This window comes from Taudactylus pleione, unplaced genomic scaffold, assembly GCF_031769625.1.
Source record: "Taudactylus pleione unplaced genomic scaffold, aTauple2 ptg000334l, whole genome shotgun sequence".
In the NCBI taxonomy this organism is placed as follows: Eukaryota; Metazoa; Chordata; class Amphibia; order Anura; family Myobatrachidae; genus Taudactylus; species Taudactylus pleione.
This window is the reverse complement of record NW_028284735.1, coordinates 2638165-2663550: the sequence shown is the minus strand read 5'-3', so window position 1 is coordinate 2663550 and position 25386 is coordinate 2638165. Positions and strand designations below refer to the sequence as shown.

The window sequence follows — 25386 nt, the reverse complement described above, 5'->3', positions numbered from 1 at the left end:
CTGCTGGGAGTTTACCCACCTGGTTGTCTGTGAGGGCTGCAGCATCTTTCATTGCATTGTATTACAGGCCCCTGGAAGTTCGCCAGGGTATATAGCCAGGCAGACTGGAAGTATGGTAGGGTATAGGCTGGCGGTATATATGTTCCCCTCTCTACCCTTACAGAACCTGGTCAACCTTTTAGGCTCTGGAGCTGGAAGCCCTCTACTCCTGGTTATCCAGCTCATTTAGTGTCTGCAAACATGTGAACAAGTTGTGACTCTTGTTGTTAGTGTAGCTGGGGACAGCCCCATGGGTACTCACTGCTAAAGGTGGTACCTACACTGGGTCCAGCCCCTTGGCCACTTACTGTTGAAGGTGCACCTACATTGGGCCCAACACACTGGACTAATTGCTGAGAGGGTACCCACACTGCGGTTAGCACTCTGGGCACTCACTGCTAAGGGGACACCTATACTCTGCACAGCCATGAGCACTCAATGCTGAGGGGGTAACTACACTGGGGCCAGCACCCTGAATACTCACTGCTGAGGGGGTAACTACACTAGGGTTAGGCCCCTGTACACTCACTGCTGAGGGCAAGGGTGGATAACTCCCAGTGTACTGTTTTGTGTTTTTATTTTGTATATACTGTAAATAATATTTTGACATTGCCCAGTGGTGTAACTTCCCTATGTGTAGTCATTCAAATAGGCTACATACTGTAACACAGTCTGCACTTACTGTGTACTGTGCAAATGTCTCCCTTGCCTGCAGACCCCCTGAGGTCATCTTCCCTTTTATCACTGGGCATGAGTTAGTCAGCAGTGGACACCAAGCAATGCCTGCCACTGGATGAATTCTGGAGTGTGCATGCAGCTGGAGGGCTGCTGTCTGGAGCAATTTTTAAATTGCCAAGTGGTGTAACTTCCCTATGTGCAGCCATTCAAATAAGCTACACAACACAGTCTGCACTTACTGTGTACTGTGCAAATGTCTCTGCCCCCAGCTTAAATTCCACCACTTGTCCTGCCCCCTTTGAAAATAAGCAGCCTTGCTTCTTCTAACCATGGCTGACAGGCAGGGGTGCATTAAGGACTACATGGGCCTGGGGCTGTAAATGTACAATGGCTTATATTGAGAAGGGGAGAATTTGTGACCAGTGCTGTGTGGGTGTGACCATTGCTTTGGGTATGGGCCAGTGCTCTGTTGGTATGGCCAGTGCTGTGTGGGTGTGGCCCACCCCCTACACTCTTGGCCCTACTGTCTCCCTAAATACATAACAAGAGAAAAGTTGCAGAATTTGTGAAAAAAATACCATTTTAATAGTTAAGATTTATGGCTGACTATTTGATGCAGCTGATCACTGTCATGCTGCCATGATGATGGGCCTATTTTTATGTCGATGACTTAGCTCCATTGTTAATCTGACCCTGCTGACAGGAGAATAAACGCCCCAAGTCCAACAGCTCGGAAAGTCCTGTCTACTCAGTTACCAATGAGCTTGAGGATTCACTTCTGGGGATTAACAGAGTGGGACCCAGCCAACAACACCTCCCCTCCTCAACAGTTAATTGACTCCTCCTCTCTCATAAATGTGGTGAGGGAAATATTACATAATTGTTCAAACACATATGAAGCATCATATGAAGTTATCAATATAACAGAAATACACATTATTGAGACTGCCAGCAATCAAAATACAATTGTGATTAAACCAACTCAGGGATACATAATTTGGCATTTTCGTACTCTAGTCTGCAGAATACTAACTTTAACTAGTGGCAGGTTATGAGAAAACATCTCTATATAATAAGTAATTAACCCAAAATACTGGCTAATTTTACTAAACTATAGGAAACAATTACTTAAAATACTGTTGTAGACTAGAATAACTATGCACACCTAAACAGCAGGGTGGATTGTTTGTAGGCTTCACTGGTAGATATATTAAATTTGTTTTGTTCAATATGCAACAGTACATGGGCAACAAGGATCACTCAGGTATTGTGATCTCCCATGCTGGTCTCCACACAGTCTGTTGGACATGGGCTATGGCCAGAGTGCTGTTTCATGAGTTTGTCACCCAGAAGTGATCAAGCTACAAGTCAGAGCTGCTATGTACATTATGATGTACTGTATGGCATCACGTTGATGCTCAATGTACTGTATGACATTCAATGAAGTGCTGTATGTACATTATGGCAGTCACTGGGATGCTGTATGGTGATGATGGGATATAGCCTTTACTGTATGGTGGTAGCTGTTTGTGCTGTATTGTCACTACGATGCTCAATTTAATGTGTGCCAGTCCCTTGAATGATCTATGTACTTTATGGTGGTAACCAAGCTGGTGGTGATGATTGAGATGTTCTTTGTAGTGTAAGATGTTTACTGGGATCACAAGCAAGACCTATGGGGGCCCAATAGCAAAATTTCCAAAGCCCCCCACACTGTGCAAATTTTTATTTTAAATTACCTACAGATGTGCCCAGCTAGTTTGTTGTTCATGCCACGCCATTCAGGGCTCTGTGTCGCACCATGGAACGGTACATGATCGCTGGACTTGTGGCGTACCGTGGTATTCTTCAACAAAGGATACGCTATGGCATGTAATACAGCGCTTAACCACTGTGTAGCGAATGCTCCACTGTTGTAATTTGTACTGAATACCATAATGTTAAATAGGATGGATATCACATTCACGCACTGTACAGTATTTGCATGTTCGCACAACCAATACTTTTATTATCACATACAGTACATACAGTAATAAGCTCTTAGAACGGGACGCAAATCAGTACACATATTGTAAAAAACTGTATAGTAGTGTAGTTGCCCTAGTTGTTATCATGGTATAACTGATACTGTAGATTTATGAGATGCATGCACAGCTTTCAATGAGATGGGGTGAATTATTCTCTAATGGTGGGGTACTGTGTATATACAGTATGTACTAGTACTGTATAATATCTGGAAAGGAAGACAAATTTTTTTTTATTAAAAACAGCAGCGGGTGAGTGGAGTGCCCAGGATGAGCCCACTACAGTATGTGCGGTTCTTCAAATACTGTAGCTTGCTTGTGGGCTAGTGGTTAGGTGATCGCTTTGCAATAATGATTGTCCCGGGTTTGAATCCTGCAAAAGAATAATTTTTGGGGGCATTGTCGGCTCTGGACACTATAGTGAAACTACTGTAGTAGTGGACTGTTTAAAAGTAAGGCATTACAAACTGTGCGTTTAAAAAGTGCAATCTTGCATCTGCGCTGTGGTGGCTGTCACTGAGGGGTTACAATGGGATCTCTAGCGCATGCCATACTGTCCATACTGTCTGCACTGTCCCCAACTTAGACATTGTAGTGATTCCATGACTTTAGGAACTGCTATAGTATAGGGATGAGGCATGTGGGCTAGGGGGCTAATGCCTAGCCTCACTGCTTCTACCATCTTCTTGTCCCGCGGGTTCGAGACCTAGAAAATAGATATATATAAATATTTTTTTTAAATCTTCACTAATTCATTAATCAATACATTATCCACAAATTCTGTCATTTCTATGCTACTTTATGCCACTGTGTGCTCAAGAAAGGGGTGTATGGTACTCCAATACAGTACCCACGAACAGCACAAAGCTAGTCGCGCTACAGTATGGCATTTCGAGTCTATTTCTACTGCACATGCCCAGTGTGTCGGGAGTCACACACTGTATCCCAGACTACTGTATAGTGATTTCATGACTTTAGAAATTAGTACTGTATTAGGCTGTTTAAAAGTGGGGTCTCTATATTACAAACTGATTGTGCGTTTAAAGTGCAAACTTGGGATGTCTGTATTACAGAACATACTGACTGTGTGTTTAAAGCGCAAAATTGCGTCTCTGTTTGAGAGGTCTCTGCATTACAAACTGTGCACTTAAAGCGCAAACTTGCATCAATGTCTGCATAGTTGGCACTGTGGTGGCTGTCAGCCAGCTCCGAGGGGTAACATATTAACATATCGGATCTCTGGCACATGCCCAGTGGAGGGGTTGCAATGGGATTTCAGGCCCATGCCCAGTGGAGCCATGCCATACAGTATGCCATGGCATATGGAAGATAACAACACTGCGCATGCTCAGTGGGTGGTGAGTCAAATGCAGTGAAAGTGGGATGTCTGTATTACAGTACATACTTTAGAGCACAAAATTGCATCAATGTCGGCGCTGCCCCAGCCTTGGACACTATAGTGATTTCTCCTGACCAGTAACTGGTAGTGGGCTCTGTTTGAGAGAGAGGTCTCTGCATTACAAACTGACTGTGCATTTAAAGTGCAAACTTGGGTCAATGTCTTCACGGTTGGTGCTGTGGTGGCTGTCAGCCAGCTCTGAGGGGTAACAAATTGGATCTCTGGCACATGCCCAGTGGAGGGGTTGCAATGGGATTTCTGGTGCATGCCCAGTGGTTCGGGAGTCACACACAGTGCTTCAGATCCCTTCCCCCAAAGCAAACAAGAGACTTTCATTACCATAATAAAGGATGCTCTGTTAGCCATTTACTGTAAGCAGTCAGCTCTGCCCTTGTGTCCTGAAAAGGCTACGAATAGTGACCATTGCCAAGGACACCATCCCCCATCTGCTAGGACAACTAGTGTGCCACTATGAATGTGTCTGTACTGTATATTAAAAACTGATTGTGTGGTTCAATTTGCACTCTTGCGCCACTCTCTGCGCTGTCCCTGACTTGATTTCATGACTTCAGAAACTGGTAGTGATTGGGCTCTTTTTGAGAGAGAGGTTTCTGTATTACAAACTGTGCATTTAAAGTGCAAAATTGCATCAATGTCGGTGCTGTCCCAGACTTGGACACTATAGTGATTTCTCCTGACCAGTAACTGGTAGTGGACTCTGTTTGAGAGAGAGGTCTCTGCATTACAAACTGACTGTGCATTTAAAGCACAAACTTGCATCAACATCAGTGCTGTCCCAGTGGAGCCGCTCCGTAGCTGTGGCGTAAGGAGGCTCATACAGTAGTAATGTGCATGTCCAGTGGGTCGGGAGTCACAATGCATCAGGTCCTTTCCCCCAAAGCAAGCAAGAGCATCTCATTACCATAATAAAGGATGCTCTGTTAATCCAATTACTGTAAGCAGTCAGCTCAAGGTCTGCCCTTACCTGTACATAGCTGCATTTTGTACAATACAAACAATACAATGTCTAGTGCATTGTGGTTTCATGTAAAATACAGATTGGTGGCATAGAGTAGCATACAGTAGAAATGGCAGGTGGTGGGATGTTGAGGAGAGTCTACTCTACTGGAGTAAGCTTACTTAATAATATTGAACTTCATTTGCTCTATATTTATTCAATGCTGTGTGTGCGTCGATACCTGTATGTTTGTTTAAATAACAGAATTCACACACCACCAAGTGATTTCTGTGTAATCTTATGAAGATATAAACAATAATAAAAATAATAAAAAAAAAGACAAATTGTAGCCTTCCAGGCTTCAATCCCGGGGTGCCCACACTGCTTTGCGTTCTAACCACTACACCACAGATGCCTGCCATAATGAGTGACGCACCTGTGTGTAATGAATGAGCGTTGTGCATCGTACTGTACGTGTGTGTTGAAGATGGCGACAAGAGCGAGGAGGTTTTCTCCAGGTGAGCTCTTTCTCTTGGTCAAGTGGAGAGACCAACCATTCTCCACCAACCAAGAGAAAGAGCTAGCTTATCGGAGATAATCAGAAAATATGGGCACCGCCGAACCATCAGGTCACTCCAAAGGCGGTGGTCTGACCTGTTGCACAGGGATGCGCCTAGGCTCCGGCGCATCAAAAGGTGCCTTCGATGCAGTAAGTACAGTATTGCTGTACAATTACATGAATTACAGTATACAGTACAATAACAAATACAATGCACTACTGTGACATACAGTACACTGCAATGTATACTGTATTGAGACTTGTCGTACAGTAGGATTTTTGGTACAGTATAAAGTAGTCCAATTGTTTACAAGGCAAAATTATATGGTTTTTTTTTTAAGGGCATCAGCTCTCCCAGCCCGGGCCCAGTGACCTTGCCAGGCCGCATAAGTACAGTAGTGTAGACTACAGTACATTGTCTTCTACTGTATGTCGCATCTCCAACCTCTTCTCCTTACACACTAATTATTTATGTTACAGTATTAAAAATAAATAATTTTGAAGTCTGCTCAGCTCACTTGGACTTCTAAAATTCCAAAGGATTTATTTGCACAAAGAAATAAATAGCATAACGCCCCTTACAATACGCAACATTGTTCTCTTAATTGTCCTTTTCTTGCTGGGAATAAAAATCTAGTATTTCAATTTGTTTCTGTACACTTGAAGGAAGGATGAATGTAAATATAGACATTCTTGATAAAAATCTGCTGCTATCTAGCAGGATGCTGAAGATGAAACGGAGGTGGACATTTCAGCAAGACTATGATCTCAAACACATAGCCAAGGAACTTCTCAATTGGTTTCAGAGAAAGAAAATAAAGCTGCTAGAATGGTCCAGGCAATCACCTGATTTGAAACCAATTGAAAATCTATGGAAAGAACTAAAGAATAGAGTTCATAGAAGAGGCCCACGGAACCTTCAAGATTTGAAGACTATTTGTGTGGAAGGATGGGCCAAAATCATCCCTGAGAAATGCATGCGACTAGTTACTCCATACAGGAGAAATCTTGAAGCTGTCAATACCAACAAAGGCTTTTGTACGAAGTATTAAATAAATTTCAGTAAGCGTGTTTTTCCATGTGTCATTTCACATTATTACACATAACTTAATTTATGGACGGCTATGGTTTGATTTCTTTGCATGTGTGGATTGCATGGGTTGTTGCTAACATTTGGTGAAAATGTCATTACAATAGCCCCATTACAAATATATTTACTGAGATAAATGTTGATGTGTTCAGTACTTATTTTACCTGCTACATCTGCAGATTGAGTTATCTGCAGATATATCTGTAGATGGTCGTTCATACAAACAGAACGGCCATCATCTTCCAGGTAGCCGCAGGTCCCCTTGGCTGGGGGTGTGGGGTGGGGGCGTGTCGGCCCCCTCCCCTTGGCTGCCACCTCTTGTGTATGGGCGATCGCCTGATCGACCATACACACTTGCCGATGGACAGCTATATCTGTCCGTCGGCTGTGCGATATGACTGTGAACGATGTCGTTCACAGACATATCGCTGGTACACTCTGGCTGACTGGCACCAGATATATTGGTCGATCAATTGATCATCTAAAATATATCAGCCAGTGTGTACCCAGCTTTAGACATGTTAAGTTTAAAAAAGTGCTGGGACATCCAGGAGGATATAGAGTAGAATCAGTTACAGTAGATACATGAGTGAGGAGAGAGGAAGAAAGTTTAGGGGAGGTGAGTTAGATCTGAGTATCACTAGGCAGGCCCGGAGACAGGGGGGGACTAGGGGCACAGCCGTACTGGGCCCTGAGGTTCTAGGGCCCCCTGAGGGGTCCACAGACAGTCCTAATTGTATTGAGCCAAACTGACTCATACAGTACAGTGGCGCAGTGCAGGCGGCCGTAGCAATGAAGGAGGTGATACAACTTTCCTCCTCCCCTCTCGTCTCCTCCTGTTTTCCCCTCCCCTTACCTTTTTCTCCTAGACTGCAGATGCCGGGGGCCTGACGTCACACTGTAGTGTCTGGCCCCGGCACAGACAACCTGAAATAGACAGCGTCTCCCAGCGCAGGAAAGAGATAGATCCCCTTCCGTACAGGCACAAGAACTGGGTGAAAGGTGAGCACGCTCTCTCTCTCTCTCCTCCCCTCATTCCTTATCTCTCTCTCCCTCCTCCCCCTCCATTTTTCTCTCTCTCTCCTCCCCCTTTCCTTTCTCTCTCCCCCTCTCTCTCTCCCCCCCTTTCTCTCTCTCTCTCTCTCTCCCCTCTCTCTCTCTCCCCCTTCCTTTCTCTCCCCCCCTTCCTTTCTTTCTCTCTTTCTACCCCCACTTCCTTTCTCTCTCTCTCTTCCCTGCCAGGGATGGGGGAGGGGCTAAATAAATGTGTGTACCATAATTTCTGTTGCTGGCCCTCCCACTAGGACAGAGATTATCTTGGAGGTGAACAGAGCTGACAACAAGCTCACCTAAAGAGGAAGTATAAAGGGAGAATAAAATAGAATATGTCCAAGAACCAGAGCATTGGTGGACACCGACTAGTGGAAAAAGGGGAGAAGTGGATTGAGATAGAGAAAGAGTTGTCAGAGAGGTAGGATGACAGTCAGGAGAGGGAAATGTCACACAGACCAAGGGAGAGAAGGATTTGCAGGAGGAGAGGATGGTTTATGGTGCCAAAAGCATTGGAAAGTTCAAGCAAGGAGTTCAGTAAAAAGTGTCCAGGTTGTGCACAAAGCAGGTGTTTGAAATTAAGAGAAACTGAACTCATTGAAGTGAGTTAAATGTACACTGAGTGCCAAAAGCCATGATATAGCAGAATGTTAAGGTAATGGTATGTGGCATTACCATACTATCAAGTCTCTGAAATGCCCAGACCTGCATCAGTTGTAATATGACTTTTCGTGAGTCAGTTTAAACACCGGCTAGGCTGCTCATGGCAAGGTCATGTGAATTATCGGAGTTTGGATGGAGCATGATATCAGACTCAGCTCCTCACCTGGGCTTGTGACATTGCTAATTGGACTCTGGAGGACTGGCAATGTGGCGTGATCCAATGCATTATGGTTTCAGTTGTTTTGGGCTGATGTTAGGGTTCAGGTGTGGCGCAGACCCTATGAGGCCATGGACCCCAGTTGTTAACATGGCACCATGCAGGCTGGAGGTAGTTCCATAATGGTGTGGCATGGGTTGGATCTGCTTGTTTCATTGCGTATCTGTTTTTATAACCTGCACTTTATCTTAGCTTGATTTCTCAATATAACATTTATCTCAAATCTTACCAATTTTACAAAACAAAGAACGTTTTTTTATATAAAACAAACACATCCCCAGGTTATACTATCATGCACCTGCAACAAATCTTCATTTTACTTTGGGTCCGCTGGTCCGCCTGAACACATCATTGACCGATAACAGCTATGTTGCATTGTTTAATGACTAATTGCAGCCCTTCATGGACTTCATACCCCACACAACAATGGAATATACCAGCAGGATAATGCACTGTGTCATCACACCCAAGTTGTTCAGAACTGGTTTGAAGAGCATTCTGGAGAGTTCCAATGAATAGTGTGGGCACCACGTTCTCCTGACATGAACCCAGTCAAGCATTTAAGGGACTTGGTGGAGAGGTCCAGTCACACACCAAGATCCTGCAGCTACAAATATTAGGGAGATGTGGGAAGCTATACAGATGGCATGGGTCAACATCTCCCCAGAGGTTTTCTGTCCACTTGTGGAATCAATGCCACATTGTGTTGCTGCACTTCATTGGGCAAGATGGGGTCCTACGCTATACTAGGCATTTGTAACATGACTTTTGGCACTTCAGTATAGTTCTTCAGTATTAGTGCATTCTTGTAGAATGTCATCCTTCTGTTTTACTTTTATTTAACTCCAGCATAACTCTGAATTATGAATTATTTGTTGAGACAAACCCTTTAATAGGATTTTCCAATCAGTTTATAATATACAATTTATTCAGTAGAGATTTGCTGCCACCTAGTGACTAAGGGGTCTAGTTACGAAGCAGTGTTAGGAGACAGAGTGAAAAGTGATGTCTGTGATAAGGTGCCAGCCAATCAGCTCCCAACTACCATCTCACAGGCTGTGTTTGAAAAATGACAGTTGGGAGCTGATTGGCTGGCACCTTATCACAGACATCACTTTTCACTCTGTCTCCTAACACTGCTTAGTAAATAGACCCCTGAGACATTTCCGATTGATTTACAGGTATAAGAATCTCAATCTTTCAAACTTATCACAGGACTACATATTTGCACACTCTCCCGGAATGGCCGGGAGGCTTCAGAACCTTGGGTGATGTTCCCTGGCCACCTGGAAGAGCAGTCAAGTCTCCTGGAGGCTGCAGTTTCCTCCCATCAAGTAATGTGGGTGGTCGGGAACAGGGGCATATCTATACTTCGGCCAGGATGGCACTTGCCAGGGGCGCCGGCCACCAGGGGGCGCCACCTGGCAGTGCCACCATAGCAATACATGCGCTCTGTAGTGCTGTGGACAGACAGGTTCTGGGCACCCGCTGGAAAGGATAGGTAGGTAGGGTGCGGGTGGGCACAGCCACACTGAGCGCAGAATGCTGACCCGGCCACTGCTGCAAGTTTTGTTTGCCGGGTGCCCGCTGCGGTGTATATCAGCGGCGCACCCGGCTGTCCTCACTTGCTGCTGTGAGGGTTGTGTATATAGATCCCCTTCAGTAAGTACATCTACAGAAGGGGAACTATCCACAACCCTGCTGTGAGCTCTGCTCTGCCTCCCTCGGCTCCCGCATTGTGCAGTGACTCATCTCCCAGTGCAAGGAATCGAGGAGCTGTTCGGCGCGGCACAGCACTGAGAGGTCAACAGGTCAGTCTCTTCTTGTTAGTGTTGGCAGGGTAGGGGGTGGTGGTGTGCGTGTGTTATTAACAGGTCAGTGACAGTCTCTTGTTAGTGTTGGTTGGGTGGGGGGGTGTGTTTGTGTTAACAGGTCAGTCTCTTGTGTGTGTGCATGTATGCTGTGTGTGTGTTTGTAAGTATGTTGTGTGTATGTTATGTGTGTGTGCATGTATGCTGTGTGTGTGTTTGTAAGTATGTCATGTCTGTATGTTAAGTGGGTGTGCATGTATGCTGTGTGTGTGTTTGTAAGTATGTCATGTCTGTATGTTATGTGTGTGTGCATGTATGCTGTGTGTGTGTTTGTAAGTATGTCATGTGTGTATGTTTTGTGTGCGTGCATGTATGCTGTGTGTGTGTTTGTAAGTGTGTTGTGTGTATGCTATGTGTGTGTGCATGTATGCTGTGTGTGTGTTTGTAAGTATGTCATGTCTGTATGTTATGTTTGTGTGCATGTATGCTGTGTGTGTGTTTGTAAGTATGTTGTGTGTATGTTATGTGTGTGTGCATGTATGATGTGTGTGTGTTTGTAAGTATGTCATGTCTGTATGTTATGTGTGTATGTATGCTGTGTGTGTTTGTAAGTATGTCATGTCTGTATGTTTATATGTGTATGTATGTATGCTGTGTGTGTTTGTAAGCATGTCATGTGTGTATGTTATGTGTGTATGTATGTATGTATGTATGCTGTGTGTGTTTGTAAGCATGTTGCGTGTATGTTATGTGTGTATGTCTTATATAAATATATATATATATATATATATGCATATAAATGTCCCGGCACTCCGTAAGCCCAAATTCGGGCAAATACCTTACTCCAGGTGCCCTCAATAAGGTGGAGATCACTCCCCTCTATACAATCCACGGTGAAATAGCGGCACTCAGGAGTCTTCACAATAGGGTGAAACAACGTGTTTAATTCAACGTTTCGGGATACGGAGACCCCGTCTTCAGGAACACACAGATAACATACATGCAATAACAATGACCTTAAATACCTTTAGATGTGCTTGATTAAACCGTGTATCCTGCCCACCTCCAGATTACGGACCACACACTTCCGGTTGCGGCACCCGCGAACCGGAAGTGGCATCATCCCATGTCCGGATGGTAATACAGGCACATTGGTGAATAAAAAAAGAATACTTTAACATATTACAAAAACTGTGCAGCGCTGCCGCTGAACTGAACAGCGCAGCATCGTGCCATATACATACATATAAAACGAGTGACAGTGAAAAATGTTTAAAAAAACTGATACATAGAAAACTGGTACACAGATATATACATAACCACATTGCCATCTTGTGGCCAAAACACAAACACACATGCCAATATTTACTATGCAACTTCCATACTACGATGTAAAAGTGCAATGCCAACTAGTGAACATAGAGAAAATTGCATGGTGTCCTAAGACACTGATGCAATCGAATAAGTGCTATTAAGTGCTTATGATACTAACTCATACCCAAGCATGTAAGTACTAACATGTAATGACCATATATTAAACAACTTAACAAATATAAAAAATAATAAATGCCACACTATATAGTGAAAATAGTTATAATAATAAATAATTAAATAATGTCTTCAAATAACAACACTATCCTCTGACAAGTGCTAAAAGTGACAACAAGTGTCAAAAAATGAAAAATAAAAAATAAATGTAAATGTCAAAAAAGGCGACAAGGCCCCCCTATATACACCAGAAGGATGCTGAAAAAGATAGCTACCACTACATCAATATGTGGCTAGCTATCATCACAGGATACCTGCACGAAACCATGAATATAATACCATATAAATCTACAGCTTTATCTCTAAAATAATCCAAGATGAGAAAACTCAAACACATACTGTAACATAAAAAGACTTCTTACATGAAATTAATTAATTGACCCTTTACAGAAAATTGTGAATCCCTAGAGACTCATTGAGACCCCTAGGGGCTACTGTGTCTAAACGGAAGATCCATTTAGTTTCTCTTTGCAATAGCTTTTTAGATCTATTACCTCCCCTAATTGAGACTGGGATATGATCTATTATGCGATATCTCAACGTGGCCATGCTATGTTTCAAATTAGCAAAATGGCGTGCCACAGGCTGTTCACTCTGTCCCGAGAGGAGGCCGCCCTAATAGCAGACCTATGTTGAGCCATTCTCTCCTTGAACTGACGTTCTGTCTTGCCCACGTAGTGTAACCCACATGGGCAAGACAGAACATATACAACATATCTGGACGTACAACTCAAACTTCACTGGATCTTACATTTTTTACCCGTATAGGGGTGAGAGATATATTCTCCTGGGATCAAATAATTGCACGTAGTACACCCCAGACATCTAAAACAGCCTTTCTTGCGCTGTAAAAACCCTGTAGGCTCATTTATTGTTGTCTTAAAACCGGTGATGTCCGTTTTGACCAACCAGTCCCTTATGCTTCTGTTTCTCGTGTAACTCGACATTATTTTTGACGAGTGAAGCATTGGTAATTCTGGGTCGGTAGAGACCAGTGGCCAAAATTTTTTTGCCACCTGGCCAGTGTGTTTGCTCTTAACACTATATTGATTGACCCTTGGTATAATCTTGGTCATATCTTTTCGGGGCTTTAGGCAATAATAATTCCTCCCTATTAAATCGTAGAGCTTTCGTCTTTGCCTCATGCAATAAATTCAAAGGGTAAAATCTTTGTAGAAACTTATCTATAATAACATTCAATTGCCTCTCTCTTTCATCAGTTTTGCTGTTCACTCTACATACTCTCAAAAATTGAGAGTATGGAAGACCCCTCACAGTAGGGGATGGATGGAAACTCTGAAATTTAAGCAATGTGTTTCTATCCGTAGCTTTTGTGTATAATGAGGTGTGTAGCATGTTGTTCTCTATCTCTATCTTGATGTCTAGAAAATTTAACTGGGTAGTGCTTTTGGTTACCATGAATTTCACTGGACTGTTAGAATTGTTATGTGCCTCTATGAGAACATCAAAGCTCCGTTCCCGAGCCCGTCCAAAACAGAATCAAATCATCTATGTACCTATAGTACAATAAAATGTTCTCAGAGATCTCAGTCCTGCCAAAAAATAGATCACATTCAACTTCCCACATAAATGAGTTCGCCAGGGAGGGGGCTACAGCAGAGCCCATAGCACATCCCGTACATTGATTGTAGAAACGACATTCGAATAAAAAATAATTATGCTCTAATGTAAACTGTAATAGAGATAAAAAAAACTCTATGTCAGGGCCCTCATATTTCGGATTTCCTAATATTAGTCTTCTCACAGCTTGCACACCCGCAGACTGCGGAATGCAGGTGTACAAGCTTGTGACATCAAGTGTGATGAGCAGCAAGTTGACAGGTACAGGTCCCAAAACCAGCAATTTTTTCAAAAGAGCACTAGAATCTTTAAGATGCGTATTTGTATTTTGTACACACTTCTGTAAATATGCATCTAAATAAATAGAGATAGGCTCACAGAGGGAACCCCTGGCAGACACAATGGGCCTGCCCGAGGGCCTCTGTGTATCTTTGTGGATTTTGGGAATCACATAAAACACAGGGACCACTGGATAATCCACCATTAACTTAACCAATATTTCCCTGGACAATATTCCAGACATGACCGCTGCTTCAAGCATATCATCCAAAACTTTTTTATATACGAAAGTGGGATCAGTATCCAATATACAATAGGTAGTAGTGTCAGATAAGAGTCGTAAACATTCAGTTCTATAATCAATAGTGTCCCATACCACTATAGAACCGCCCTTATCTGCAGACCGTATAATAATATCCTCACGTTTACTTAATGCTCTAAGGGCTTCTCTTTCTGCATATGATAAGTTCTGGTGAACTCGATCTTGTTTTATTTCCATAGCTGAATCCAACATCCGGCAAAACGCTTTAATAGATGGATTATTTGAAGGAGGATCGAATTTAGATCTATGTCCCAATTGGATTTTTACCAAAAAACTCTTTTAGTTTTAGAGACCGATGTAATCTGTAGTTGTCTATTTTCCACTGGAACTTATCTGGAGGGCATGTAGGGATAAACGTAAGGGCCTTACTCAACACAGACCTCTCAGCTACAAATAGTTCCTTAGACGAAAGATTGAAAATTAATCCCTTTTGTTCCTTCGTGGTCTGGCTCCTTGCCTTCCTCGTGGATTGCCCACCCCTCCTCGTAGGTTTTGTCCCCAGGCGATAGCTCCTGCCCGGGTGCTGACCCCTAAAGGAAACTCCCTACCAGATGTATTGGAGGAATGGCTGACAAAATCGTCGGCATCACTAGCCGATGTGCTGGATGTGCTGGATTGACCCCCTTGCTCTTTCCGTCTTCTAAAAAACTGAGTTGTTAAGCCAAGGGTATACTCGGTGGTGCATATAGTCTTGTTGGACTTTTTTAGGTTTTTTTTTTGTATTTAAGTAAATCATTCTTATAGGATTCCACCTGACCGCTTAATTTTTACAGCCACTTAACTGAAGAATCTTCCTTCAATTTATCTAAATATTCCTCTTGAAATTTATCTAGTTTGACCTTGGTATCATTCAATTCACGTGTAGATTCTTCAATGACCAAAAGGATTAAATCCATTGAACATTTATTTAATACAGCAATCCACTTCTTGCAAAAGGGAATGCTATACCGTCCTATCGTAGGAACATTGTGGACCCTAAAACCCCGGGGGATCTGCTTATTCCTAAAATAATCAGAAAGAGTCCTCCCATGATATAAAAAGTCTATTTGTCATTTGTGGAGTTTAAATAATTCCCTAAACAGTTCCTCATTAGACGTCTCCAAACTTGTTTCAAACATAGGTTCCTTATGTAATATTTGATCAGCCTCAATATCTGAGAAACTGAAAGTCTCGTAATGATCACACATCAACATGCCTGCAGCATCCTCCAGAACCTTGGCAGCCATAATAATAATAAATAAAGTGCAGCTGTGCTTGTGCAATGTTCAAAGTGCTATAATCCTGGTGCAAATAATTAGCAAAAAAAAGTGCAATGTGCAAACAAGAGGTATATAAATATATATATATATATCTATACCAAAAAAAAGCAAAAATTGTTAAAAATATAAAAATATATATGTATGAATTCCAAAGAAGAGCAGCAACAGCGGGTAATAAAGGTATAATTAGTTTGGGTGCCTTGGCTCGTAACCACAGCCTCGCAAAATGACTCCAGTCACCAATATATATGCATATAAATGTCCCGGCACTCCGTAAGCCCAAATTCGGGCAAATACCTTGCTCCAGGTGCCCTCAATAGGGCGGAGATCACTCCCCTCTATACAATCCACGGTGAAATAGCGGCACTCAGGAGTCTTCACAGTAGGGTGAAACAATGTGTTTAATTCAACGTTTCGGGATACGGAGACCCCGTCTTCAGGAACACACAGATAACATACATGCAATGACAATGACCTTAAATACCTTTAGATGTGCTTGATTAAACCGTGTATCCTGCCCACCTCCGGATTGCGGACCACACACTTCCGGTCGCGGCACCCGCGAACCGGAAGTGACATCATCCCGTATATTTGTTAAGTTGTTTAATATATGGTCATTACATGTTAGTACTTACATGCTTGGGTATGAGTTAGTATCATAAGCACTTAATAGCACTTATTCGATTACATTAGTGTCTTAGGACACCATGCAATTTTCTCTATGTTCACTAGTTGGCATTGCACTTTTACATCGTAGTATGGAAGTTGCATAGTAAATATTGGCATGTGTGTTTGTGTTTTGGCCACAAGATGGCAATGTGGTTATGTATATATCTGTGTACCAGTTTTCTATGTATCAGTTTTTTTAAACATTTTTCACTGTCACTCGTTTTATATGTATGTATATGGCACGATGCTGCGCTGTTCAGTTCAGCGGCAGCGCTGCACAGTTTTTGTAATATGTTAAAGTATTCTTTTTTTATTCACCAATGTGCCTGTATTACCATCTGGACATGGGATGATGTCACTTCCGGTTCGCGGGTGCCGCGACCGGAAGTGTGTGGTCCGTAATCCGGAGGTGGGCAGGATACACGGTTTAATCAAGCACATCTAAAGGTATTTAAGGTCATTGTTATTGCATGTATGTTATCTGTGTGTTCCTGAAGACGGGGTCTCCGTATCCCGAAACGTTGAACTAAAAACACATTGTTTCACCCTATTGTGAAGACTCCTGAGTGCCGCTATTTCACCGTGGATTATATATATATATATAATTATGGAACACCCCCCCCCCCCTGAATATCCTGCGCTTGCTCCTGGCTGCCCTGTCAGAATAGAACCAAGCCCCACCTACAGCTACAGAAAAAGACAGAAGAGAGGATAGAAAGAAGGGAGTAAAAAAAAAACACAATTATTTATATATATATGTAGCGTTCCCGCTAGGCTGTTTTAGCGGGGCGCGGCGCCCTGCCCTCCTTCTGGAGGGCAAAAAGCACCCTGCCCTCCTGGAGGAGGGCAAAAAGCGCCCTGCCCTAACAACCTGCGGGAGCCGTTCTCACCCGCGGGACGCAGTGTCCCACGGGTGGACAAACATGCGGTGACCCGGTCACCGCCGGAGAATAGACGCCGGGCGCATGCGCCTGGCATCTATTCTCCCTTTCTGCAGCGCTTGGGGGCTGCCCGGCATGTCAGTAAGCGCCGGGCACGCCCCCAAGTATGATGAAAAGGGGACGCGTCTTATAGACACGCCCCCTTTTCATAACCACGCCCCCTTTTTGGCGCGCACAAGATTGCCCTCTCTAGCTCCGGCGCCCTGCCTGCCGCCGGAGCTAGAGGGAACACTATATATATATATAGTGTGTGTATGTGTGTGTATATATATATATATGTATATGTGGTGAAGGGGAGGGGAGGACACACACAAGAAAAGTATACAAGTGGAGAGGGGCCAAAAATTATTTGAGTATATGTATAATTTAAGTAAAAGGGAGTAGGGGGACAAAGCAGTATTAAACTAACACACACATACATATACACTAAGTGTACATGAAGGGTAATAGGGGAACATTAAGGCAACAACAAAAAATAATTAACTATACATATAAGTGAAGAGTTGCGTTGGGTCAAAAAAATTCATAAAATATAAACTACAAATAACAATACAATGGGAGGGGTCAGGATTGAAAGTAGGAGGAGTCATAAGTAGAGATGGGAGAAGTCAGGGTTCATTCTTAAGCCGCCCCCGCCCTACTGTGTGGTAGGGGAAAATAAGAGAGAGGGAGGGGGGCGCTGTCCCTTAGCTTGCCAGGGGCTCTCAGATTCCTAGATACGCCCCTGGTCGGGAAGCCAATGACACAATTCCCACTGAATTACATCATAGTAGACCCGCCACCCGCTTTACAATGCCGGTAATCTCTGCATTGTAAAGCATGGGACGGGGCCACAATGATGCAATCATGTCACCAAGAGCCACACACTGCCCCCTTTGCTGAACCACACACCCTGCACACTCCCTGCTGTGTCGACCTGGTCGCCAAACACAATGATCTCATATCAGCCCATGAATCTTTCCAAAGTGATGATGCTAAGCCATAAAATCTTGGATCTTGATGATGTCATAATATCAAGAAATTAAGCACTCCTTAAAATGTGCTTAAGCTAATTATATCAGGGTTATCAAATTTTATACTTACTGTTACAGAGAGATACATTGAGCTCCTGAAAGTCATTTGGAATCTCCAGCCTGACATTTGACCTTGAAGTTAAAAGGAAATAGCATCATTTTAATTTAGCAATAGACTTACACAATCAGTAATTTGCACACAAATATTAAAATATAAATGTAACCTAATATGCAATTAAAGAAAAACCCTCAACCACTCTTATGCCCAGTTGATCTAGATCCAGGGCATATACAGTAAATGAAATGCTCCACAGCCAAATGTATTAATTATCTGATAAATGTTATGAGTTTTGTTAGTTATGTAGGAGGAAAACAAGAAACAAGTCCATCTCTACATGTGCCTTCAAATACAGTAGTCTTAGATGTGTTAGAAACACAAACAGCATTACTAAAAAGCAAACATATTACACTCTCCCTCTATTCCCTCCCCCCATACTCACTCACTCACTCACTCACTCACTCACACTCTCTCTCTCTCTCTCTCTCTCCCTCCCTCCCTCACCAGTTTAACCACTCTTTCTTCCTCTTCAAAACAACACAAAACAAATGACTGGGGGCAATGCAGTGTGAGCGGTGAGGGGGAGCTGTGTGAGCTGTTGGGGAGGGTATGCAGTCGGGAAACCGGCTGCCTTAATACTGACAGCCGGCTTCCCGGCTGCTTTATCCCGGCGTGGGATAAATGACCGGCGTCTATGTCTAGACGCCTGTCATTTACCCGACACCGGGAGACCGGCGCCCGGCATCCCGATCGAAGGGATGCCGGCCGCCGTGAGCAGACAGCCGTGGGGGGGATGGTTAGGTTTAGGGCACCCGGGGGGACTTAGGGTTAGGCACCCCCCCGGGAGGGTTAGGGTCAGGCTAGGGGAAGGGGGGGTTGGGGTTAGGCACCCCCTGGGGGAAGTTAGGGTTATGCACCCCCCCGGGGGACTTAGGTTTAGGCAGCGGGGAAGGGGGGGGTTAGGCACAGGCACCTAGAGGGGAGATTAGGGTTAGGCATTTGGGGGGGAGGATAGGGTTAGGCACCCCTAAGGAGGGTTAGGGGGTTAGGTTATACTTACCTTAGGGACGATCAGGATTTCCAGCGCTGTCGGGCTTCCGCTGCCGGGCTCTGCTGATCTGTCGGGCTGCCGCTGCTGGGAATCGAACTGCCAGCCATGCGGCAGCCGGGATTCCATACCGATTCCGGTGGGGAGGGGGCAGTGCAGTCTATGAGAGGGGCAGTGTGATCTGTAAGAGGGGGAAGAATAAAGAGTTGGTACCTCCAAGTGCACAAAAGCAGGCTGTACACAAATGTGTCACCCACACTGAACAGGAATCACTTCTAATCCTGGCAGCGGCAGCCCGGTAGAGGTGAAAATCCTGATAGTTCTTTTTAGTAAGTATCGCTAACCTAATTCCCCCCCTAACCAGAACCCTACCTTAGGGGTGCCTAACCCTACCACCCCTATAAGTGCCTAAACCTAACCCAACCCCCCTTCCCCGCAGCATAATCCTAAGTCTCCCGGGGGGGTGCCTAACCCTAACCTCCCCCGGGGGTGCCTAACCCTAACCCCCCTTCTCCAAACCTAACCCTAACCCTCCCGGGGGGTGTCTAACCCTAAGTCCTCCCCGGGAGCCCCTAACCTAACCCTCCCCCCGCGGCTGTCCGCACCTGGCTTACCTTCGATCGGTATGCTGGGTGTCGGGCTCCCGGCGTAGGTCTAATGACATGCGTTGCCTGTCATTAGTACCTTGCCGGGATTAGACAGTCGGGAAGTCGGTGGTCGGGATTTCGTCCGTCAGCTTCCCGACTGCTTCCCACTCAACAATGATATAACATAGAAAATCTAAAAAAATATATATCCTTGCACTAGTCAATGACAATAAATGAATGAATCAACTGGGATGGTTCTTTATCTTGTAGTGCCCTGCTTTAATGCTTCTCATGTTAGAAGTAACCTCATAAATAGGAGGAAAAACACAGTGTAATGACCCCAGTAGCGTAAAGAAGTTCATAATAACCATTTCTGACTCGCCGAGACAGGGGCGCCAAGATACCACCCTGGCAATCAGTAAGAAGTAAAGTGATCACATGTGATCACTTTCTGCTCCGGACCTCAGGTGTGGTACTACGCATGTGCAGGTGTCCATTGGTACATGTGCAAGCAGGCAGCTCCGTGGAGGAATCCATTTGAGCATACTGGAGCAAAAGTAAATCCGACAATTAAGCAGCCCAGATAGAAACCTATAAGGGCTGCTGTTGCTGTCAGAAATGTAATGACCATGTCAGATTTGAGAGAGAGCTTCTGTAGACCCTCCTTCACATATCCAGGAGATCCTTAATATGGGTTGGGTAAGAAATCTCGGCAGTAGGGAAGCCTGCTGTCAAAATGCCGACAGCTGCATCCTGATGCTGGGAATCCCCACAGGAGTCGGGAATGTTAACTCTCCCCCCTTCTCCCCCTAACCTCCTTTCTTGCACCCTAACCCTCCCAACCCCGCACCCTCCCTGTTAGTGCCTTAACCCTACCCCCTTGGTGCCAAAACCTAACCCTTCCAACCCTAACCTCCACCCCCCAAAGCCTAACCCCCGTGGTGCCTAATGCTAATCCTCCACCCCCCCCCCCCACAGCTAACAGCTAAGGGCACCCAAGCTTACCTTCAATCGGGATGCTGTCTGTCGGGACTCTGGCGTTGGTCTGTGGGCTGGCGATGGGATTTAGCCGCCTATGTTAAATCCCGGGTCGGGGTTCCGACGCTGGGATTTCAACAGACAGCGCCCTGGGCGTCGGTATTTTAACTACATACCCTTTAATATATGTGGGTACTCCCAGAAAACAGGTGTGTTCGGAAGATATTCCACAAATATATTTTTTGAGTTATGCCACTAAAGGGCCTATTCATTATCACTTATTTTTCACGAAAGCATGTGAAAATTAAAATTTTCATATATTTTTGTACAAAATAAGTGTCAGCGTTATTCATCAAGTTCCGAAAAAGCATTTTTTTTGGCACCTGATGGTGTTACCGGACACCACTTTCAGATGGCGTTCAGCCCCCGATAACCTTCACAGCAGGCTGCTGTGTACATGGCAGCCTGTAAAGATTTACATGGCAGCCACAGCAGAGGGATCTCTGCAGATCTCTCCCTGCTGTGTCTGCACTCTGCATTGCCAAGCCACTGCAGACATGTGGCCCGGACTCACCGAAAGACACGCAGCAGGAAGTAGGGGGGCCGTACACCTGCGCGGGGGGAGTTCGGGCACAGGGAGGTGGGGCGGATTGTACATACATGGGGAAGAGGGGGGCCAGATTGTACACCCGCGAGGAGGAAGGGGGCCGGGTCGTACACCCGCTGGGGGAGGGGGCAATGACGTCTGCAGCCTGTTTTCACTGCACAGCTTGAAGGCAGGCAGTGAAAACTAGGCGAAAAGTCTTCCACTTCCGAAAAACTGCTTCATAGAAACAGCAGTTTTTCGGAAGTGATAGTTTAGGGCAGGAGGCATGATGAATGCAATGTGTTTAAACTAGAGATGAGCGGTTCAGATTTCAGAGATTCGAAAGCACACAAACTTAGGGGATCAGAGTCAGATCCGAGTCGGCTAGGGTTTTCCCGCCTGACTTGGATCTGAAAATGAGGCAAAAGGTCATCATCCAGCTGTCGGATTCTCGCGGGTTTTGGATTGTATGAAAGGTCCAGCGCTCACCGCCATTTTTCATTCCGGCTGTGGAGATTGAAGCGAGAGGGAGCTGTGCTGAGGGAGCTGTGCTGTTCTACTGTGCATAGGGGCTGGCTGCTTATGTCCATATGTGCATAGGGGCTGGCTAGGTTACTGTTGTGTGAGGGGCTGGCTGCTTATGTCCATAGGGGGCGGGGCTGGCTGTTGTCCATATACTGGGCCTAGCTTGCTGTTGTCCTGTCCACTCCATAGGGGCTGGCTGTTGTCTGTAATATCCATATATAGTTATATATTGGGTCTGGCTGGCTGTTGTCATGTGCATTCCATAGGGGCTGGCTGGCTGTTGTCCTGTGCACTCCATAGGGGCTGGCTGTTGTGTATAGGGCTGGCTGTGCTGCTGTGTTGTCCAGGGGGTGCTCTATCCATCAGGGATGCTATTAACCCCCAGTGTGAAAAAAATAAAGTATTTTATTTTTATTTCTGTGTGTTTACGCGCCTGTTAGCCACACTTATCAGCAACATAGGTGTGCAAGGGTGCTGTGCTGCCTGTGTCTCATTTATCAACGGGCTGCTGCCTCGTTCAGGGGTGCTCTTCACCCCCAGTGTGAAAAAAATAAAATAATTTTTTTTGTGTGTGCCTGCCACATCACCAGTGTTCAAATAAAAACATTTTATTGTGTGTGTGTGGTTGGTTGTGTGCGATAGCTGCAACTTAGCTGTGCTATAATTGCTTGGTGACACTGCTGTAAGATCGCAGTGAGTAAGGAGGACAGTCACATGACAGGAGAGCAGGATCCACATACCAGTGTTGTAGCTGCCAACAGCAGTCATGATGACGATGCAAGGCCATCAACGTCATTTATGAAGACTGATGTACCAGGGCTTAAGTCAGGCCAAAAAGTCAGGATAAAAAAAAAAAAAATTTTACCTTGTTAAAGAAAAAAAAAATCTAAAGCTAAGTCAGCTTTAGAAAAACAAAAAATTGGCAATATGCCATTCACTACATGAAGTGGCAAGGAAAGGATAAGGCCTTGGCCTTTATTATTTATGACTGGTGGTTCTAGTGATGATTTAAGCCCCTCTGCTTGTAGGAGAGATACCAAAAAACTTGAAATTGTTAAGACGAGTAAGACACCGCAACCAACTGTGTGCTCCGAAAAATCACAAATGCCCGAGGAGAGTCCAAGTGTGTCCGCGGTTGCCATGTGTGAGCCTGACCTTTTGGATCCTCCTTCCACCATTTGTGTGCCCTCTGCAAATGTGGGGATGAGCAGCACAAGTCAACATGCTGACATAGAAATCGTGGATGCTTCTGTGGAATTGCACGAGGAGGATGAGGAGGATATTTATGTAGTTGGCGATAACAACAAGGATGATGAGGATGTTGATGATTATGAGGATGTTGATGGCGAGGATGTTTGTTTAAAAACTTTAAATCAGGCAACAACTGTTGCCCATGGTGGGGAAAATCAGACTGTTGCCTTGTGTGGAATAATTTCCTCCCAAATCCGGACAACCTTTGCCAAGCCATTTGTAACCATTGCCATGTAACATTGAGTAGAGGTAAGGACCTTAACCATCTTGGAACCTCCTCCCTGTTGCGCCACTTGCAGTGCATTCATCAAATTGGAAAGGGTACAGAAACTTTGTGGACAAAAAAGTGAACAACAATCAGTCCAGTGTCCCCTAGCTGCTCCCTTCTATCTGGATCCAAGCGCCTGCAATCTCCACCACCAACACCTGCATCATCATCAACATCCTCATTTGTGATCGGAAGTAGTCCTGCATCCAATATCATAAGGACTGAGGGCCACATTCAGAGGCGGTCGTAGGTTGCAAGCGGTTGTTCTGAAACAGCATGGCCGCTTGCATCCTGAACTGCCGTCTCCATGTCGGACGTTAGACTGTGGGTTAACACCCACAGCTCTAATGACCACTAAGGGTGATGGTCGCGATGGTCAAGACCATCGCAACCATCGGGGCTTACGACGAGACCCTAAGGTGGGGTCTCATCAACCTTAAGCCCCAGGGAGCTTCCTGCTCTGTTTGAGCAGGAAGCTCCCCACTGACATCACTGATGATGTCAGAGGGGCCGCCCCCAAACGGCAAGCGTTCTGACAGGAACGCCTCCGTTTGGCCGGGCATGCCCCCGGCCCGCCCAGCAAACGGAGCGAGCTGTCACTCAACATCGACAGCTCGCCCCATCTGCAACGAGACCCTTAACGACGGATCACCCGTCATTAGCCGGGTCTCGCGCATGCGCACGACGGAGCCGGCTCCGTCGTGCGCATGCGCACTGGAGCAACATCGACCCAGTTGCGAGCTCATAGAGCTAACGACCGGGTCTGAATAATCTTCTGAGTCCTCTCCTATCCATTGTTCCTCATAATGATCCTTGAGTGTTACACCTGCTGCTGCTGTTGCTATGACTGGATCTTTATCCCAGAAGGGGACCAGGAAGAAGACTACTTTTAGTAGTTCAGGTTCAACCAAACAATTGACTATCAAACAATCCTTTGCATTGGCAAACAAGTATGACAGCAAACACCCAGTTGCACAGTGGATTATTGACGCCATAACAGCTATGCTGGTATTAGATGTGCGTCCAGTATCCGCCATTAATGCAGTGGATTTTAGATAGTTAATGGAGGTCCTTTTTCCCCACTACCTTGTCCCTTCTAGATTCCACTTCTAGCAATTCCCAATCTGTACAAGGACATTAAAAAAAACCTTATTAATGTCCTCCGAAATGCCGTTGTGCCCACTGTCCATTTAACCACAGATATGTGGACAAGTGGGACAGGGCAAACTAAAGATTACATGACTGTGCAGCACAATGGGTAGGTGTATTGCCTCCAACAGTGCAAATAGCAGCATCTAACAAATGCCAGCTCATTCAGAGGCAGGCTACTCTGTCTATCACCGGTTTCAGTAAGAGGCATAGTGCTGAGAACCTCTTAGAAAAACTCAGGGAAATCATTGCAAAATGGTTTACCCCACTGGACTCTCCTCAGGATTTGTGATTTCTGACAATGCCAGCAATATTGTGTGAGCATTATATCTGGGCAACTTCGAACACATCCCATGTTTTGATCACACAATGAATTTGGTGGTGCAACATTCTTTGAAAAATGACTGGGGTGTGCAGAATACTTTCCGTGTTGTGCAAGGTTCTCAAACCCTTTGAGCTTGCCACATGTGAAATTAATTCAGACACTGCCAGCTTGAATCAGGTGATTGCCCTAATCAGACTTTTGCAAAAGAAGCTGGAGAAACTGAAGGAGGAGCTGAAATGGAGTGATTCCGCTAAGTATGCCGGACTTGTAGATCAAGCCCTTCATTTGCTTCGACAGGATTCAAGGGTTGTCAATCTCTTGAAATCAGATCACTATATTTTGGCGACCATACTTGATCCTAGGTGTCACGTCTGAGACTGGAGTAGAAGACGTGGAGGGCCTAAGTTGTGGGAGGAGGCGGAGACGAGGGGCCTGGATATATGTTCTCCTCAACCACAGGTCTTGAGTGTTGGCGAGACCTGGGCAAAGGTGCGGAATCTAAACCACAGGA

General features: G+C 44.9%; 1 protein-coding gene across 2 annotated transcripts in view; it reads right to left on the bottom strand.

Moving 5' to 3' along the window:
- Positions 1-25386, bottom strand: part of LOC148508925 (NXPE family member 4-like) — a 255212-nt gene that overhangs the window by 124485 nt on the left and 105341 nt on the right. For both annotated transcript variants that reach the window (XM_088443813.1, XM_088443814.1), the window contains exon 3: positions 18171-18232. In XM_088443813.1, coding sequence (XP_088299939.1) covers positions 18171-18232 — 62 coding nt within the window. The remainder of the gene's footprint in view (positions 1-18170; positions 18233-25386) is intronic.